This window comes from Bos mutus, chromosome 3 (genome assembly GCF_027580195.1).
Source record: "Bos mutus isolate GX-2022 chromosome 3, NWIPB_WYAK_1.1, whole genome shotgun sequence".
In the NCBI taxonomy this organism is placed as follows: Eukaryota; Metazoa; Chordata; class Mammalia; order Artiodactyla; family Bovidae; genus Bos; species Bos mutus.
The window spans coordinates 57,299,304-57,319,512 of NC_091619.1; the positions used below are offsets into that span (position 1 = coordinate 57,299,304).

General features: G+C 38.1%; 1 protein-coding gene across 9 annotated transcripts in view; it reads left to right on the forward strand.

Moving 5' to 3' along the window:
* Positions 1-20,209, forward strand: part of SSX2IP (SSX family member 2 interacting protein) — a 57,123-nt gene that overhangs the window by 22,222 nt on the left and 14,692 nt on the right. For 5 of the 9 annotated variants that reach the window (XM_070367769.1, XM_070367772.1, XM_070367773.1 and 2 more), the window contains 5 exons: positions 5,560-5,691; positions 6,484-6,653; positions 7,095-7,307; positions 16,085-16,195; positions 17,784-17,919. In XM_070367769.1, the coding sequence (XP_070223870.1) occupies positions 5,649-5,691; positions 6,484-6,653; positions 7,095-7,307; positions 16,085-16,195; positions 17,784-17,919 (673 nt within the window). In that variant the 5' untranslated portion in view covers positions 5,560-5,648. The remainder of the gene's footprint in view (positions 1-5,559; positions 5,692-6,483; positions 6,654-7,094; positions 7,308-16,084; positions 16,196-17,783; positions 17,920-20,209) is intronic. The other 4 variants (XM_070367774.1, XM_070367775.1, XM_070367776.1 and 1 more) reach the window with 3 other exon arrangements.

A 20,209-nucleotide genomic window follows, 5' to 3' on the forward strand; every position in this document is an offset into this window, starting at 1 on the left:
TCAGACAGGCAGATGACACCACTTATGGCAGAAAGTAAAGAACAACTAAAGAGCCTCTTGATGAAAGTGAAAGAGAAGAGTGAAAAAGTTGGCTTAAAACTCAACATTCAGAAAACTAAGATCATGGTATCCGGTCCCATCACTTCATGGCAAATAGATGGGGAAACAGTGAAAACCGTAACAGACTTTATTATTTTTTGCTCCAAAATCACTGCAGATGGTGACTGAAGCCATGAAATTAAAAGACGCTTGCTCCTTGGAAGAAAAGCTATGATCAGCCTAGAGAGCATATTAAAAAGCAGAGACATTACTTTGCCAATAAAGGTCCATCTAGTCAATGCTGTGGTTTTTCCAGTAGTCATGTATGGATGTGATAGTTGGACTATAAAGAAAGGTGAGCACTGAAGAATTGATGCTTTTGAACATGGTGTTGGAGAGGACTCTTGAGAGCCCCTTGGACTGTAAGAAGATCCAACCAGTCCATCCTAAAGGAAATCAGTCCTGAATATTCTTTGGAAAGACTGATGTTGAAGCTGAAACTCCAATACTTTGGTCACCTGATGCGAAGAACTGACTCATTGGAAAAGACCGTGACGTTGGGAAAGATTGAAGGTGGGAGGAGAAGGGGGCGATAGAGGATGAGATAGTTGGATGGCATCACCGACTCTATGGACTTGAGTTTGAGTAAGCTCTGGAAATTGGTGATTGATAGGGTAGCCTGGAATGCTGTAGTCCATGGAGTCCTAAAGAGTCACATGATTGAGTGACTGAACTGAATGAACTCACTCTGCATATAATTTAGCTAAGCAGGTTGATAATATACAGCCTTGACGTACTCCTTTCCCAATTTTGAACCAGTCAGTTGTTCCATGTCTGATTCTATTGTTTTTTGACCCTCATACAGGTTTCTCAGGAGACAAGTATAGGATAGTTTGCATAAATTATTCTCTTTTGGGATGCATATTGACGTGTATTCTCTGTTCTTGAAAAGACTGGCTAGTTGACATTTTATCGCAAGCCTCAGTGTGTATGATTTGGTGCCTCATTGAACAGAAGAGTAGTTTTGGTTTTCACTTTGGATGTTTAACTAGACCTGAATATTTTGCAACTATGTTTTTGTTTTTAACAGGACAGGGAACAATTTACTGTTGAAACCTGTAGACACTGGAGAGCTAAACACACAGTTAAGAGTAACTGACTTAAATTACAGTTTTAAATTGTGGATATGCAGTAGATCATTGACTCAATGGGCATAAACTTGAGGAAAGTCAGGGAGATACTGGAGATTTAAGCCTGGTTTGCTGTAGTCCATGGGGTTGTAGAGAGTCAGACACGAGTTAGTGACTGAACAACAACGAATTGTATTAGACATATTTTGGTGTTTAATAATCTTTCTGTATGAGGAGAAAAGGCACTTAGAGCCAGTGTTATGTTTTCTAATGATGTGTCTCAGATCTTCTGAGGATTTATGTTAAAGTCTTAATGAGAGCAGCAATGCATTTTGTTACAGGTTTTAGAATCCTGTCATTCATACCAATCAGATCCATGTTGGGATGATGATGATAACAACTGATATTAATTACATGTGTCCCATATGCCAGGCAGTTGCTAAATAAATATTTTACGTACATTATCTCAATCCTTAGAAGATAATGGCAGTTTATCAGTGAGGAAACTAGGGCTTGGAGAAGTTAAAGTAAGTTACCCAAACCAGAGCCAGGTTAGAATCGTTGGGTTTATTGTCCCTTGGATTCTGTTTTGCTTATAGCTACTATTTCTGAAAACCAAAAGTGAGATCATTTTTCTTTCTGAGTGCAGATTCAACTCTCATCCTGTTCTTCCTGTTGCTAAAAACACCCATTTAAGGTCAGTGGAAAGTACAAGAGTTCAAGGTGTTCTTCCCAAAACACATGAGTAGCAAAATAGCAGAAGATCAGTGCCAGACTAGAAAGCCTTCTGTGTGTATGTGTGTGACATCATAATATGTGTACAATATGTGACATTTTATCACATAATTGTGATATGTGATATCACATAATTGTGAATTGCATAATATGTATGCAAATCACATACAGTGATTTGCACGAGTATATATTTTATGTGCTGTGTGATCTAGGAATTGTCATCTCTCTTTTGCCCTTGTTCCAACCCATCTATAAATCCTGAAGGTTCTGTCTCCAGGCCACATCCTTAATTTATCCATGTGTCTCTGCTTTCACTGAAGAGACATACTGTAACTCTGGTCTTCTTGCCTGAATTATTGCAGTAGCTTGATTTCTTCAGTGCCCACTGTTGCCCCCTATAATCTCATAGGGCAGAGTGGCTGTAACGATAATTTTTAAAGCCTAAAGGGGATCACGCTTCTTTCCTGCCTAAACTGCTTTGAGAGCTTTTCATTGCAGTTTAGAGGAAATCCAACTTTGTACATCTGTTACTGTGCTTCAGGTGTACTGGCTGTTTTTATGTTTTTCATATGTACCAAGTTCTTTCCATCTTGGGTTTTTGTATGCCCTGTTTTCTCCACCTGGGCTTCTCTGGTCATTGGCTATTTTTTGTGGTTGATGATTCGTGTCATTTAGGTCTCAGTTCAGACATCAGCATCTCAGTGCAGCCTTCCTTGACTGATCCAGATCCCTCCCCCACATTCTCTCATTAGTGTTTTATTTTCCTTATTCTCATCACAATGAATGTGATGTTACTGTAATTTATTGCTTGCTTCTGATCTATTTCTACCCCACCAGAATATGGACTTCCTGAGAGCGGGGCTTTCCCTATGCCTAGAAAAGCATGCTAGCGTTGTAGTAGCACAGTTAAAATTTTACTGAATGAATGAAAGATTTCGTCTCACTTTAACATCATATTGTGAATAGTCTCCCATATCTTTACTATTCAAAAGAGAGGTGGTATGATAAACTCTCCATCTACAGTCCAGATCTGGCCTAAAGACACATTTTATTTGGCTTATTAAAAAATGGTGGTGTTTGAGGTATAACTTCTATTCAGTCAAGTGCACAGGTCTTAAGTGTATAGCTTGACGAATTGTGCTGATATGTGTACCTAAGTAACCACCTCTCAGATCAAAATGTGTGGTGCTCTGATCTCCCCCTTCTAGCCATTCCGCCTCTGCACAGGGTAGCTTGCATAGTTCATGTTTGTAATTAGCTGCTAATATTTGGAGATTTCCCAGAGAAATCCAGCATCTCAACATCTCTCAAAATGAAATGATGTACCAACATAGGAGCTGCTTTCTCTTTTGGCCACAGTTTATTGTGGCTGGGAAGCAGCTGTCCAAAGTGTTGACATGTGTTCTCCAGTTTGCCTCCCGTCTTCACCTCTCTCCTCCTGTCCCTGACCTTGAAATCAATTTCCAGTTGCCATTTATAATTTCACTTGAATTTTTCATGGTGGAGAAATATTTACTACTTCCCTTATCTCTATAGAAAAATAGAAGTATGAATGGTAGACTAAAAAGTTTATGTGTTTCTTATACTTGGTCTACTTGATTCATATATGTTTCTTGCCTTTTGTGTATTTGTTAGCCACTCTAATTCTGAAAGATTGTGTTTAAAGGATGCACAGTGTTCCAGTATATAAATGTATTATGTAACCAATCTCCTACTGTAGAACATATAAGTGATTTCTGTCTTTTTCATATTATAAGGAACAATATGTAGGTGAATCTTTGTGGAAAATGTTATTTTATTAGGATTAAGTTTTAAAAGTGGAATTTCTGCATCAAAATATATGTTCATTATTAAGACTTTGATACATATTGTCGAATTGCTTGGTAGCAGTATAAATTGTTCTAATCTTTCTTGAGAGCAGTGTATGGGAGTATTCATTTCACTGCATCCATGCCAACACTAATTAAAAGTTTTGCTAATATAGTTAGTAAAAACTGCAAACAAAAAATGGGAATGCTGATCAAGAAATTTTTTTTCTTTCAAAAAAAGTAGGAATTTTACTTTAAAGGATATAATTTGGAAATATTTATTAGGGCTTTCCAGGTGGCTCAGTAGTAAAGACGGAGAAGGCAATGGCACCCCACTCCAGTACGCTTGCCTGGAAAATCCCATGGGCAGAGGAGCCTGGTAGGCTGCAGTCCATGGGGTCGCTAAGAGTCGGACACGACTGAGCAACTTCACTTTCACTCTTCACTTTCATGCATTGGAGAAGGAAATGGCAGCCCACTCCAGTGTTCTTGGCTGGAGAATCCCAGGGATGGGGGAGCCTGGTGGGCTGCCGTCTATGGGGTTGCACAGAGTCGGACACGACTGAAGCGACTTAGCAGCAGGAGCAGCAGCAGCAGTGGTAAAGAATCCGCCTGCCAGTGCAGGAGATGCAAGAGACACAGGTTTGATCCCCAGGTTGGGAAGATCCCCTGGAGTAGGGGTAACCCACTCCAATATTCTAGTACAATTCTGTACCTTAGATTTATATTGTGAGTCAGATCATGTACTTTATATATGTGAAGTAATGCGAATACCTTATTATAACTTGAGAAGCTTTTCAACCTTGATTCTTACACACACACTGTTAGTACTGTTCATGGGGTTCTCAAGGCAAGAATACTGAAGTGGTTAATGGCACTGGGTTAATGGGCTGCAGTCCATGGGGTCACAAAGAGTCGGACACGACTGAGCGACTTCAGTTTCACTTTTCACTTTCATGCATTGGAGAAGGAAATGGCAACCCACTCCATTGTTCTTGCCTGGAGAATCCCAGGGACGGGGGAGCCTGGTGGGCTGCTGTCTATGGGGTCGCACAGAGTTGGACACGACTGAAGTGACTTACCTTACCTTACCTTTGCCATTCCTACCAGACCGCCTGACCTGCCTCTTGAGAAATCTGTATGGAGGTCAGGAAGCAACAGTTAGAACTAGACATGGAACAACAGTCTGGTTCCAAATCAGGAAAGAAGTACATCAAGGCTGTATATTGTCACCCTGCTTATTTAACTTATATGCAGAGTACATAATGTGAAATGCTGGGCTGGAGGAAGCACAAGCTAGAATCTTGAACTGTGCTATTGGAGAAGACTCTTGAGAGTCCCTTGGACTTCAAGGAAATCCAACCAGTCCATCCTAAAGGAAATCAGTCCTGAATATTCATTGGAAGGACTGATGCTGAAGCTCAAACTCCAGTACTTTGGCCACCTGATGGGAAGAACTGACTCATTGGAAAAGACCCTGATGCTGGGAAAGATTGAAGGCAGGAGGAGAAGGGGATGATAGAGGATGATATGGTTGGATGGCGTCACCGACTCAATGGACATGAGTTTGAGTAAAATCCGGGAGTTGCTAATGGACAGGGAGTCCTGGTGTGCTGCAGGCCATGGGGTCGCAAAGAGTGGACATGACTGAGCAACTGAACTGAACTCACACACACACACACACACACAGAGTTTTTATTATTGTGCTTTACTGTGTTCTATGTGATAGTACATGAGAGTAATACAGAATCCTTCTGAAGCACGTATGACTATTTCTGATGCATTGACTTTATATTTGCCTTCATATGTTTAATTCGATGCTCTTATTCTGTGATTGGTTTTCTAAGGAAATGCCTACATAGAAGAGTGATAGCAGCTGGGCTGAATGTGTCACTGCTGAATTGGTTCCTCAGGTATCCTGGCTCTGGTGATTGCTATGGGAGATTGGATGACTGTTACAGATCCAGGTCTGTCTTCAGGTAACGGAGTTTACAATAGTTGTAAGCTAGAACAGTAATTGCAAATGTTAATTTTCAGTGACACTATAATTACCATAAATACTATATATGTACATAGAGACATAATAGGAGTAAAATATATAATTTTCATCTTTCTTTAGTAAAATCATCAGGGAGAGCTAAGGATTGTGCCTATGGATGGAGGAGCCTGGTGGGCTGCAGTCTGTGGGGTCGCTAAGAGTAGGACAAGACTGAGTGACTTCAGTTTCACTTTTCACTTTCATGCATTGGAGAAGGAAATGGCAACCCACTCCAGTGTTCTTGCCTGGAGAATCCCAGGGACGGGGGAGCCTGGTGGGCTGCTGTCTATGGGGTCGCACAGAGTCGGACACGACTGAAGCGACTTAGCAGCAGCAGCAGCAGGGTTAAGTGCTTTGACTGAATAGTTGATTACTTGAGGAGATTTTTCTGCATTTGAAATAAATTCATTGGCTACCTCAGTATATTTCTCTGATTTATTCCTTTAATCACATAAAGTTTGAGTGCATAGACAAGGAGGTTTTGCCTAACAGTTTTATAAATCTAAAGTACTGTTAATTTTTAAGATAGAATATTGGAACTTAACATGCCTTCTAAGACCACCACTTTATTGTATATTTTTTGGAAAATATTATATAGTTTTCATACAAAAACCAGCTTTGCCCTAATTTGAAAAAACAATATTTCTATAATTCAGAATCTTTGGTAATGAAAATCATGTAATTAGTTTTGCATGCATTTTTGAAAATTATTTATGTTTATTGATTCTTTCAGAAAGCAAAACTATCTCTCAATATACCTCAGAAACAAAGATGTCTCCATCAAGTTTATACTCACAGCAAGTGCTATGTTCTTCAATACCTTTATCAAAAAACGTGCACAGTTATTTTAGTGCCTTCTGCACAGAAGAGAATATTGAGCAAAGTATCTCATATCTTGATCAGGTAACTTTTTTGTAAGATACAATAAATAACAGAAATCATGTTATACAACAGAACATAAGAATGGTAAACTTGTCAAGCACACGTATGTTACATATTGGCCCGGAACTTAGATTTGCAGAGAACCTTGGTGACCATATAGTCTAGATACCAGCTGAATGCTTTTGATGCAACCATTCGGCTCCCTCATCACTCTAGGAGCTCTGCCAGGGGGAGCCTTACCCTTATTTTACACGTAGAAACCTAAGTGCCTATTCCAGATCACAGGTAATTGTAGAGCAGAGGCTGAAAGAGCCCAGGTCTCTTAATTCTTTGTCCTTTGGCATAGGTACTCTTCTCTTAAGTATCTCAGGATAGTTTTCTTTCTCAGAAGAGATTTCTGTCTTTTGTTTATTTACTAAGTTGTCAGTAACCAACTTTTAGGAAAACATTTTCTCCTACTAGGAATTGACTACTTTCGGTTTTCCTTCATTATATGAAGAATCCAAAGGTAAAGAGACAAAGAGAGGATTAAATATAGTTGCTGTTTTAAATTGCATGAATGAGCTACTTGTACTTCAGCGGAAGAACCTTCTAGCTCAGGAAAATGTGGAAACACAGAATTTGAAACTGGGAAGCGATATGGACCATCTACAGAACTGCTATGCAAAACTTAAGGTAGAAATTACATTTCAGTGTGTATTTCAATGCCATTGTTATGTAGTTTGATACTATAAATTTTCATTGGACTTTATCAAACAAATTTTAGTTTTTTTTTTTTTTTTTTAAGTTTTAGGATTTTTTAAAATTGCTGAGTGAAAGTGAGCATAGTTTGTACATATCAACTGTGCTGCTGCATGATATCCATGTTGAAGGCGATGATTTTATGAACTGTTTGGTGTCTTGCTGAATCTTTGAAAAGTTAGATCAAGAAATACTTACATCTGAGGAAAATAAAATGAGGACCTCCCCCCACCCTATCCAGTCTTGCTTAATAAAGTAGATGCTTAATTTAAAATAATCTTACTGTGAGATACTGCATCAGTTTATTTCAAGAATAATATTCTTGAGGTGATCTATGCCACAGTTGCTAAAGCTCAATAATGAAAGCAGACCAGATAACTACTAAGTCTTAGAAGTCCCTGGGACTCTAGAGAGGACCAGAGAAGAATGCTTTCAGAGACCTGCTTATTTCTCAGAACAAAAGAAGTGTTTTTTACATTGACCTGCTACCTTGAACTATATAGCACATCTGTTGCTGGCTCTATTTTGTTTTCATTCTTTCCTTTTAAATGAACAAATGTATTCCTTTTTTTTAAAAAAAATGTATTATTCATTTAAGAAATGAATTTCTCATTTATTGAGAGGAAAGAAGGTATTCAAATCACAGTCTGATAGGGACTTATGATTGTATATTATAAAGGAGGTAATAGTCAATTCAAAGCAAAGTTTTTTTAAAGATATACAGTTCTATAATGGTTTTCTTTTTTATTTTTCTTCTGTATCTTCTCCTACCCCACTCCAAGAACAGATAACAACAACAACCTGCTCAGCATTTTGAATCTCTAAGCTCTATTGGAAAATAATAGAATCTCTAGTATATAATATAAAATATATATAATAGGGAAGCATTTTAGCTTCTCAGCAGCCCTCGCTCATACCAGCCTGTCACTGCCGAATACTATTGTATGTTGTTGTCTTAGCTCATATACATATATAACAGTATATTTTCTCTATTATAATAATATTAGGTTTTTGTACATTCTGTATGCTGTGGCTGATTGGGGAACTGTGATAGAGGGGATAGTTGGTACCCTCCAACCTTATTAAAAGGCTGTGGATTTTAGTTTTAATCAGAGAAACTTATGGAAGATCTTATGAATTAGACAGACCCAAAGTTTTAAGTCCTAGAAGGGAGTAATTCTGCATTAAAATTTTTTCTAGGCACCTTTGGTTCACTGTCTTGTAAATAGCTAGTGAGTAATTACATAAAATATTGGTAATCTGGGACTATTGAACCTTTCCTCTAAGAAATGATCATTCATTGGGACGACCCAAACGTAGAGTGTTTTCTAAGAAATCTTCTAATTTGGGATTTGATCTGGGCCAAAATCAGGTATTTTGGATCAGCTATGGACAGAAATGTGTGTACAATGGGAGAAGTTGCTAATCTATCCTAGAAAAGTTTCAAGATCTAACTATTTTTCACTCAATTTGTTGAGCAGAATTTATGGAGTATTTTTGTTGTAATCAGTCGGTTTCAAATATGAGTAGAACCCTGTCCCTGTTTGCAAGGAGATTGTAGTCATTGTAAAGGGACAAGTTGATCTGTAATTATTTGCTTTACTCATTCTTGGTGTGGGAGGTAAGGAATGCTACAGAGAGAAGTAACACTTGATCTGAGATTTGAGGAATGAATAAAAATTCAGTAGTGGAGGCAGTCCTAAGATGGCAGAGGAATAGGATGGGGAGACCACTTTCTCCCCCACAAATTCGTCAAAAGATCATGTGAACGCTGAGCAGCTTGCACAAGACAACTTCTGAACTCTGGAGGACACCAGGCACCCAAAAAGGCAGCCCGTTCTCTTCAAAAGTAGGTAGAACAAAATACAAAAGACAAAAAGAGAGACAAAAGAGTTAGGGATGGAGACCTGTCCTGGGGAGGGAGTCATGAAGGAGGAGAAGGTTTCCAAACAGCAGGAAACCCTCTCTGGCGGGTCTGTGGGGAGTTTTGGAATCTCAGAGGGCAACATAACTAGGAGGGGAAGAAAAAAAAACCCCGCAGAATATGCGCCTAACCACAACTCCCAGCAGAGAACTAGCCCAGACGCTCCTGTCCGCCACCAGCGAGCGTGGGCTGGACAGGGAGGTACAGGCTGCATTTAGGGTAAGGACCGGGCCTGAATGCCCTGAGGACACTCTGAGGGAGCTTTCGTGAGATAGCAACCCAAACTGTGGGATAGCCAGCAAGAGGGGAAAAAAAAACTTTCCTTCAAAAAGCTCTAACCTGAGGTGCAGCCTGGCCTGCTCACATAACAAAAGATTGAGCGAATACTGAAGGCGAGCTAGCCAGCTGCAGATTGGCCCATCCACCCACCCGAGGCAGAGAGGCAGGCTGGTGACAGCCAGAGCCAGAAGACAAAGGGCAATGTTGGCCCCAGAGACCAGCATCCTCCACCACTGAGCAGGCTCTCAGTTGCTAACCCAAGTCTTGCTGGGATCCTAGACGGTTGACATCTGCCAGAAGGGTCACAGCCAGAGATCAGCTCCCCAGAGGAGACACACAGCATACCTGAGACAGTGTTCTCGCGGCATAACCAGGAAACCGAGCTGCTGGGACCTGGGAGGTGATTAAGACGCACAGCCCACCTGGGACAGTGCACACCAAGCATCTGGCCACCTGAGCGGCTCGGACCTGGGAAGGGCACAAAATGCATACCCAACCGAGTCTGTGACTTTGTGGAGTACATGAGAACATGAACCTGAGCAGCTTAGACCTGAGAAGTGCAGGAAATGCAGGGCCTGGTTTAGACAGTTCCCCTGCAGAGCAACCTGGAGCCTCAGCAGTGTAGACCAGGAAAGCACATTCTGTTGTGAGCTGGGGCAAACCCAGTGTGATCCATACACTGCAAGCACTCCCCACACATGCCAATGATATTTGTTTGCAGTGTTCTTCCCTCCCACAGCAAAGTGGGCCTGAATAAGTGACCACCTGCGCCCCCTTGTGTCAGGGTGGAAATTAGACACTGAAGAGACTTGCAAACAGAGGAAACCAAAATAAACAAAGAAGAGGGAACCGCTCTGGAAGTGACAGGTGCAACAGATTAAAACCCTGTAGTTAGCATTGACTAAAGCTTGGAAGGGGCCTATAGACCTTGAGAAGAAGTATAAGCTGGAAAGAAGAACTATCTGAAACTGAACTGACCTCACACTGCCCTGAACAGCTCCAGAGAAATTTCTAGATATATTTTTACTATTATAATTTTTTAATTAAAAACAAATTTTTTAATTTTTAAGTTCTGTATTACTCCTTTAATTTTATAACCTACTATTGCAAAAAAAGACCCTGTTTTTAAAGCAAATTTCATATATATATATATATTTTTAAATTTTATTTTATTTTTAAACTTTACATAATTGTATTAGTTTTGCCAAATATCAAAATGAATCCATATATATATTTTTTATAATTTTTGTGATTGATTTTGTTTTGTATTTTTAATATTGTATTTTTGAGAGTCTAACATCTACTCTAGATTTTTAATCTTTGCTTTTTGGTATCAATTTTGTACCTTTACGAATCTTAAACTTCAGTACCTGTTTTTACTTAGGGGTGTGATTACTGGCTTGATTGCTCTCCCCTTTTAACTCTCCCTTTTCTCCCCAGGTCACCTCTTATCTCCTCCCTGCCCCTTCTCTTCTCTGCTTAACTCTGTGAATCTCTCTGGGTGTTCTGGGCTATGGGGAACACTTAGGGAACTGATTACTGGCTAGATTGGTGTCTCCCCTTTTGACTCCCCCTCTCTCCTCTTGGTCACCTCTATCTCCCTCCTCCCTCTTCTCTTCTCTATGTAACTCTATGTAGCTTACCTCAAGGAACAAGAGAAAAATTGAATAAATAACCCAACTTTACACCTAAAGCAACTAGAAAAGGAAGAAATGAAGAACCCCAGGGTTAGTAGAAGGAAAGAAATCATAAAAAATTAGGGCAGAAATAAATGAAAAAGAAAGGAGACTGTAGCAAAAATCAACAAAACTAAAAGCTGGTTCTTTGAGAAGATAAATAATATAGACAAACCATTAGCCAGACTCATCAAGAAAAAAAGGGAGAAGAATCAAATCAGCAAAATTAGAAATGAAAATGGAGAAATCGCAACAGACAACATAAAAATACAAAGGATCATAAGAGACTACTATCAGCAACTATATGCCAATAAAATGGACAACTTGGAAGAAATGGACGAATTCTTAAAAAAGTATAACCTTCCAAAACTGAACCAGGAAGAAATAGAAAAGCTTAACAGACCCATCACAAGCACGGAAATCAAAACTGTGATCAAAAATCTTCCAACAAACAAAAGCCCAGGATCAGATGGCTTCACAGGTGAATTTCTACCAAAAATTTAGAGAAGAGCTAATACCTATCCTACTCAAACTCTTCCAGAAAATTGCAGAGGAAGGTAAACTGCCAAACGCATTCTATGAGGCCACCATCACCCTAATACCAAAACTAGACAAAGATGCCACAAAAAAAGAAAACTATAGGCCAGTGTTCCTGATGAACACAGATGCAAAAATCCTTAACAAATTTCTAGCAAACAGAATCCAACAATCTATTAAACAGATCATGCATCATCACCAAGTGGGCTTTATCCTAGGGATGCAAGGATTCTTCAATATTTGCAAATCAATCAATATAATACACCACATTAACAAATTGAAAGATAAAAACTATATGATTATCTCAATAGATGCAGAGAAAGCCTTTGACAAAATTCAACATCCGTTCATGATAAAAATCCTCCAGAAAGCAGGAATAGAAGGAACATACCTCAACGTAATAAAAGCCATGTATGATAAATCCACAGCAAACATTATCCTCAGTGGTGAAAAATTGAAAACATTTCCCCTAAAGTCAGGAATAAGACAAGGGTGCCCACTCTCACCACTACTATTCAACATAGTTTTGGAAGTTTTAGCCACAGCAATCAGAAAAGGAAAATAAATAAAAGGAATCCAGATTGGAAAAGAAGGAAAACTCTCACTGTTGGCAGATGACATGATCCTCTACATAGAAAACCCTAAAGACTCCACCAGAACATTACTAGCGCTAGTCAATGAATATAGTAAAGTTGCAGGATATAAAATTAACACACAAAAATCTCTTGCATTTCTATGGACTAACAGTGAGAAAACAGAGAAATTAAGGAAACAATTCCATTCACCACTGCAGTGAAAAGAATAAAATACTTAGGAATAAATCTACCTAAAGAAACAAAAGACCTATATATATAAAACTATAAAACACTGATGAAAGAAATAAAAGATGACACAAATAGATGGAGAAATATACCATGTTCATGGCTTGGAACAGTCAATACAGTGAAAATGAGTATACTACCCAAAGCAATCTATAGATTCAGTGCAATCCCTATCAAGCTACCAACAGTATTTTTCAGAGAACACATAATTTCACAATTTGTATGAAAATACGAAAAACCTTGAATAGCCAAAGCATTCTTGAGAAAAAAGAATGGACCTGGAGGAATCAACCTGCCTGACTTCAGACTGTGCTACGAAGCTATAATCATTAAGACAGTGTGGTACTGGCACACAGACAAATTATAGATCAATGGAACAAAATAGAAAGCCTAGAGATAAGTCTATGCATCTATAGACACCTTATCTTTGACAAAGGAGGCACGAATATACAATAGAGAAAAGGCAATCTCTTTAATAAATGGTGCTGGGAAAATTGGTCAACCACTTGTAAAAGAATGAAACCAGAATACTTTCTAATACCATACACAAAAATAACTCAAAATGGATAAAAGATCTAAACATAAGACCAGAAACTATAAAACTCCTAGAGGAAAGCATAGGCAAAACACTCTCTGACATAAATAATAGCAGGATCCTCTATGATCTACCTCCCAGAGTAATGGAAAAAAAAGCAAAAATAAATAAATGGGACCTAATTAAACTTAAAAGCTTTTGTACAATGAAGGAAACTATAAATAAGCAAGGTGAAAAGACAGCCTTCAGAATGGGAGAAAATAATAGTAAACGAAGCAACTGACAATTAATCTCAAAAATATACAAGCAACTCCTGCAGCTCAATTCCAGAAAAATAAATGACCCAATCAAAAAATGAGCTAAAGAACTAAACAGACATTTCTCCAAAGAAGACATACAGACGGCTAACAAACACTTGAAAAGATGCTCAACATCACTCATTATCAGAGAAATGCAAATCAAAACCACAATGAGGTACCATCTCACGCTGGTCAGAATGGCTGATATCAAAAAGTCTACAAACAATAAATGCTGGAGAGGGCGCGGAGAAAAGGGAACCCTCTTACACTGTTGGTGGGAATGTAAACTAGTACAGCCACTATGGAGAACAGTGTGGAGATTCCCTTGAAAACTGGAAATAGAACTGCCATACGACCCAGCAATCCCACTGCTATGCATACACACTGAGGAAACCAGAATTGAAAGAGACACGTGTACCCCAATGCTCATTGCAGCATTGTTTACAATAACCAGGGCATGGAAGCAACCTAGATGTCCATCAGCAGACAAATGGATAAGAAAGCTGTGGTACATATACACAATGGACTATTACTCAGCCATTAAAAAGAATGCATTTGAATCAGTTCTAATGAGGTGGATGAAACTGGAGCCTATTATATAGAGTGAAGTAAGTCAGAAAGAAAAGCACCAATACAATATATTGATGCATATATATGAAGTTTAGAAAGACGGTAATGATGACCGTATATGCAAGACAGCAAAAGAGACACAGATGTAAAGGACAGACTTTTGGACTCTGTGGGAGAAGGCGAGGGTTGAATGATTTGAGATACTAGCATTGAAACATGTATATTTCCATATGTGAAATAGATCACCAGTCCAGGTTTGACTCGTGAGACAGGGTGCTCAGGGCTGGTGCACTGGGATGACCCTGAGGGATGGGATGGGGAGGGAGGTGGGAGGGGGGTTCAGGATGGGGAACACATGTACACCCGTAGCTGATTCATGTCAATGTATGGCAAAAACCACTACAAAATTATAACTAGCCTCCAATTAAAAGAAATAAATTAATAAATTCACTCGTGTTGGGAAAGCCATTCTAGGCAGAGCGTATGAGCCATATAAAAGCATGGAGATAAGAGTATTTTCCTTTCAGGGAACATCAAAGAGCTCAGTAGAGGCTGATCTATGTGATATATGATGAAGAATAGTAAGACAGGGGCTGGGACGCTGTCTCCAGGGGTGAAAGGCATTGTGCAGAAACCTGGAGGCACCAAGGAATGTAAACACAAGGAATTATGTGACTATCCATCTGAAGTTGGTTGAAGAGATTAGAGGAGGAGGTATAGAAGAGAGAAATGGAGGAAAAGGGCTCAGAAAGCCTGGTGAAAAGGTCGTCTCTTAGCAGTCCTTAGCAATTGCTCAGTCCAGGGGTGTTTGGGGCTTGAACTGAGAAAGTGCCAGTGAAGAGAGTAAGAGTGAGACATGAGGAAAACTCAAGAAGTAGAATGAGTAGAATTTTATGAAAAATTGAATTTGGGGAAAAGAGAGTCAGGTCTCTGATTTGAATTTACTGATGATGGTGGTATGATTCACTGGGATAAGAAATAGATTTGCAGAGAAGATGGTGAGTTCATGTAAAGTGGATGACTGATTTGATGTGTGTGGGACATGTCAGCTGGCCCAGTGCCAGATGGTCTGGCACGATAGGAAGTTTTAAGCATGACGGGAAATTTTGGCAACCTTGTAGCTATCTAAGTTATATTCCTAAATTTTTCTCGTGGTCCACTGTTACGGAGATCATGCAAGTTGTTTGCGGTTAGTTGTGATATCACTTGAGTGCCTTTTATATTTTAAAAGATTAGAGGATTTAAAAAATACTCTAGCAGCTTCATGCATACTTTGGCACAGTTCCTCTGGAAATGTGTGAAATGAATTGAAAGTGAACATCTTAATCCCAGGGCTTCACTGGTGGCTCAGATGGTAAAGAATCCCCCTGCAATGTGGGAGGCCCAGGTTCAATCCCTGGGTCGAGAAGATCCCCTGAAGAAGGAGATGGCAACTCACTTTAGTACTCTTGCCTGGAAAATCCAATGGATGGAGGAACCTGGCAGGCTGCAGTCCACGGGGTCACAAAGAGTCAGACACGACTCTGTGACTAACACACACACATTTTAATCCCATATTGATTCTGGCAATGCTGCCATTGCCCTTGGGGAAAGAGTTTGAGAGAGTTTATTGTTTGCAAGGCAGGACTGGTATGCTGCAGTCCCACCTTTTCTGACCGGGAGTGTTATATTTGCTTAGTCACCTGTCTTCAGACTTAGCTCCAGATCATTTCTGGATCTTTCTTAAGAGTGTGCCATAGAAGTGTTAAAAAGTATTAAAAGGAAATTATGAAAATGTTCAGTGGCAATATCACTGGAATAGGTGAAGGGCCTTTTGAAGGATCCACTTTGAAGGTCTTTTGCATATATATTAAAATTGGTATTTAAATTAAAATTTGCTATCCAAATTTAAAATTTGTAACTATAGTATCAAGCTTTATAATAATTGTTTTAAGTATTTTGTGTGCTGCTAAACTTCAATTTTAGGTAACAAATCCTAGTACATGTAACTTGTTTTTACTAATCTTTTAAGGATTCAGTTGCTCTGAATCCAATGTTAATTTTAGTCAAAATTGCATATGAATGTTTTAGGAACAGCTGGAAACCTCCAGGAGAGAAATGATTGGTCTTCAGGAAAGAGACAGACAATTACAATGTAAGAATAGGAATTTGCATCAGCTACTGAAAAATGAGAAAGATGAGGTGAGTTGTCAGTTGTTGCAGATAAAGTTTAAGTGAATTTTTTGTTGTTGTTTGTAATTTGAGGTGACCGTAACGGTCACTTAACTTTATAACAAGAAAGAACCGTTTATTCATCCTGTGTCAAATTGGTATGGCAGACCTCTGTGTATATAGTGTTGTATCATACTCAGAGGTCAGGAACCTTCTCCAGCTCCCTCTCCCCTAGGGGTTTATCTGGCTTAGTATGTCAGTGCACAGCTCGTGACATCCAGTGTTCTATACCATCCATCCTGGACTCAACACGCACGGCCACTTTTTGTCAGACACAAGCGTGCTTTAAATGCAGATCTTTTATTCTCTGTCATACCTTTACTTGAATGCTTTACTTGAATGCTTCTTCCTGAACTATCTGAAATATTGACATTGTCCATCTAATGAGACAATTAATTGGCTAAATGAACACACGAGTTACTGTTTGAAAAAAGCAATTCACATTAAAAATCTGATTTCTAGGCTGAAGACATTATAATTCTAATCTCATTTTTGCTTTATTGATACTTGGTATTTGGACCTATAGAACTAATAATGCATTTGAAATTATCTGAATTTATATAAGAAGAAATCACTAGGTTTTTACTGCTCTGTGTTTTGATTTCTGACCACGTGATCACTGTAAATGCAGACCATTTTCAGTGTTGTATATGTTGCTTTGAAGATAATTAGACTTTTAAGGGAGCATATTTCTTGAAAAACCTTACAGTGATTTAAACAGGTTTGTTTTGCCATGTTTGATTATGTAGTAGTATATTTAGTAAGTGGGTAATGAAGTATCTTACCTAAAACAATAGGTTATGTATACTTTTCCTTGAGTTACTTCATGGAAAATTTTGACTTAATCTGTTGATTATACTTGAAATGGTTTGACTATTGTTCTTCTTTAGTAAAGACTAAGTTAAACATGATCATCTCTAGCAGAGATAACGAATGTCTTTATAGAACTTACTTCCCATCCAGGGCTGCCTAAACAGTCATAGCAGATAAAAACATTGACCAGTAGTGCTTGGCATGTACTTAGCAAATGTCTGAACCAGATTCTGTCTGCTGTTTGTCTCACTCTAATTTGAGAGCTGTTTTTGATCAGAGAAAAACAAACCTGTTTATCTGCTGCCACATGCTATGACTAACTGGGCTTGTCACAGATTGAGAAAGAATAAAATGATTCAAGTCAGTGGTAAAAGGAAGTCCTTACAAATGATCTACTTGTTTCAAATGAAGCTTTAATCACATTAATACTTCCATAAGAGTTTGTGGTTTCTAAATGATCAAAATCTATATATCTAGGGTGAAAGGTGTAGAAGATAATTTAGAGAGTTAGAAGCTTTGGAAATTTCAGAATTAAAAAATAAACATTTTATATGCTTTATTTAATGATGTTTTAAAGAGTGGTTTCCAGTGGTTATAGAGAAGGAAGAATAATCCTGTAATTTTTAAACTATTCTATGAGGAGCTGAATTCTAGGATGATTTCTCTCTCTTGAATTTGTAAATTTTAACTGAGTTTACCAATCCAAAAGGGACTCATTTAATAGGAAATGCTTTTTTTTTTTTAGGTGCAGAAATTACAAAATATCATTGCAAGTCGAGCTACTCAATATAATCATGATATGAAGAGAAAAGAGCGTGAATATAATAAACTAAAGGAACGTTTACATCAACTTGTTATGAACAAGAAGGATAAAAAAATTGGTAAAAAGCAGCTGGCTAAGATAAAACAAAGGGAAATAAATTAGTATTATGCTAAGAAATGTAGAGGGATTAAGCTCAGTAATTCCTGAAGTGTCATTTTCATTCTTTATATAATTGATTGTAGATGGTATATATCCATATGAACTAGAAATTGAGACAACTGGTTACTTGAAAAATAGTAATTTTGCTTTGCTACTTTAGTTGCATATAAGAATTGCATGTATTTTTTTTAACATGACAGATGTAGGATTAATCCACAGAAGAAAGCTAAGCCAGAGGACACACTAATCTTTCGTAGCAATGAACTGTGATAATATTAAAATTAGGATCAGTTCCTGAGTCTCAAAAGTGTGATTTTTTTTGGTTAATTTCATAAAATTGTTCATCAGGCCAAATCATTCATGTCACTTGGAGTTCTTTTCAGTTACTTTAGCTGTGCATCTTTGAAGTACAGTTTGACAGTGAAAGTTAAAGTTTGTTAAAGTATACTTTTTTCTGTTATTCTTTTGAAACTGTAATTTACCACTTCATCTGTTTATGCATGCTTTCAAAAGGTAAATAGTGTAGATTAAAAAATAGAACTGCACTACTCAGCCATAAAAAAGAAGGCCATTTGCAGCAACATGGATACAACTAAAGATTATCATTCTAAGTGAAGTAAGTCAGAAAGAGGAAGACAAATACCATATGATATCACTTATATGTGGAATCTAAAATATGGGACAAATGAACCTATCTATAAAACAGAAACAGGCTCACAGACATAGAAAACAGACTTCTGGTTGCCAAAGGGAAGGGTGGGAAGGAGAGGGATGGACTGGAAATGAGGGGTTAGTAGATGCAAACTATTACATTTAGAACGGGTAAACAAGAAGATCCTACTGTACAGCACAGTTTATATGCCATCTCCTGGGGTAAACCATAGTGGAAAAGAATACGGAAGAGAACGTGTATGTGTGTGTAACTGAGTCACTTAGCTGTACAGCAGAAATTAGCACGACATTGTAAATAAACTATACATCAAAAAAACAGAACTGCAGACACACAAAAGTAGAGCCACACAGATAAAGTTATGCAGGCCTGCCAAGATTCAGGGAACAGGAAATCTGTGCATTGATTTATTGAAGAGTGGTTTCCAGTGGACTATACACTGTCATCTAACCCACATTATACATTATTCTGAACTTGGACTTGCATACAACAGCTGATGAGCAGATGTTTCAAGCTGTCACATGGTGGCTAAGCCTGTTACCAGCAAGCGGTTCAGTGGTGACTGTGTCACTGTCATTCAGTACAGGAGCAGTGTTACAGTTATTTGAACATTTTAGTTTAAAATTAATTGAAAATGAAAGTGTAATAATTAGCAATTAAGACAAGGTTAGAAACCTATGTATTCTGAGATTATAAATCTTAAGCTCATCAGTTTGGACACTTAATGCTTTTTAAGATCGGTTAACCTCTTATTCATGAAAGAAATAGGGAGCAGGATGAAATACTAGAAGTATAAAATGTAACACTTAGAGAAGTTTATTAAATATTTAACTCTGTAGCAGAGCCATTTTATTATGGGTATCTAGTTCTTTTCTTGTTCCAAGCCCAACTGGAAGTGACCATTCTGTAATGATTTCTTAATCAGCTCTAAAATTACAATACTTACTCTCATCTTATTCCTTTTTATGTCAACTGCTTTCATCTCCACCTGGGACAGAAGACATATTAATACTGTTAGGAACCTTGACTCCTTTGATGATGATGTCAGTGGTGGTCAAGATACAGGGCGTGGCAGACTTTTTCTGTAGAGTAAATACTTTTCCACATAGTAAATACTTTGATGTTTGTGCGTTCTATGGTCTTTTGTCACTCTGCCATTGTAGTGCAAAAGTAGCTATAGAAGATAAGTAAACAAATGGTGAGGCTATGTTCTAATAAAAATTTAATTAAAAAAATCAGGCAGTTGCCTACAGGCCATAGTTTGTCAACACTGATGATAAAATTTAATAATGATAATTAACGCTTAGTAAGTACTTACTATGTTAAGTATTTTAACGTATCTTTCAATCTTCACAACAGCTCTTAGGTACTTTCATTATTACTACCCCATTGATGAAGAAACAGGCTTAGCAGTTAACTTGCCAAGATGTTTATGAGTGATGGAATTGAAGCTTAAACTCTGGGCTGTTTGAGCCCAAATCCTAATCTGTGTACCAGGTTAACTTATGTCCCTCATGCATATAGAATGTTAGGGTTTTAAACACTTGAACATGTAATGTAAGCACTGGTTTTGTTCTTT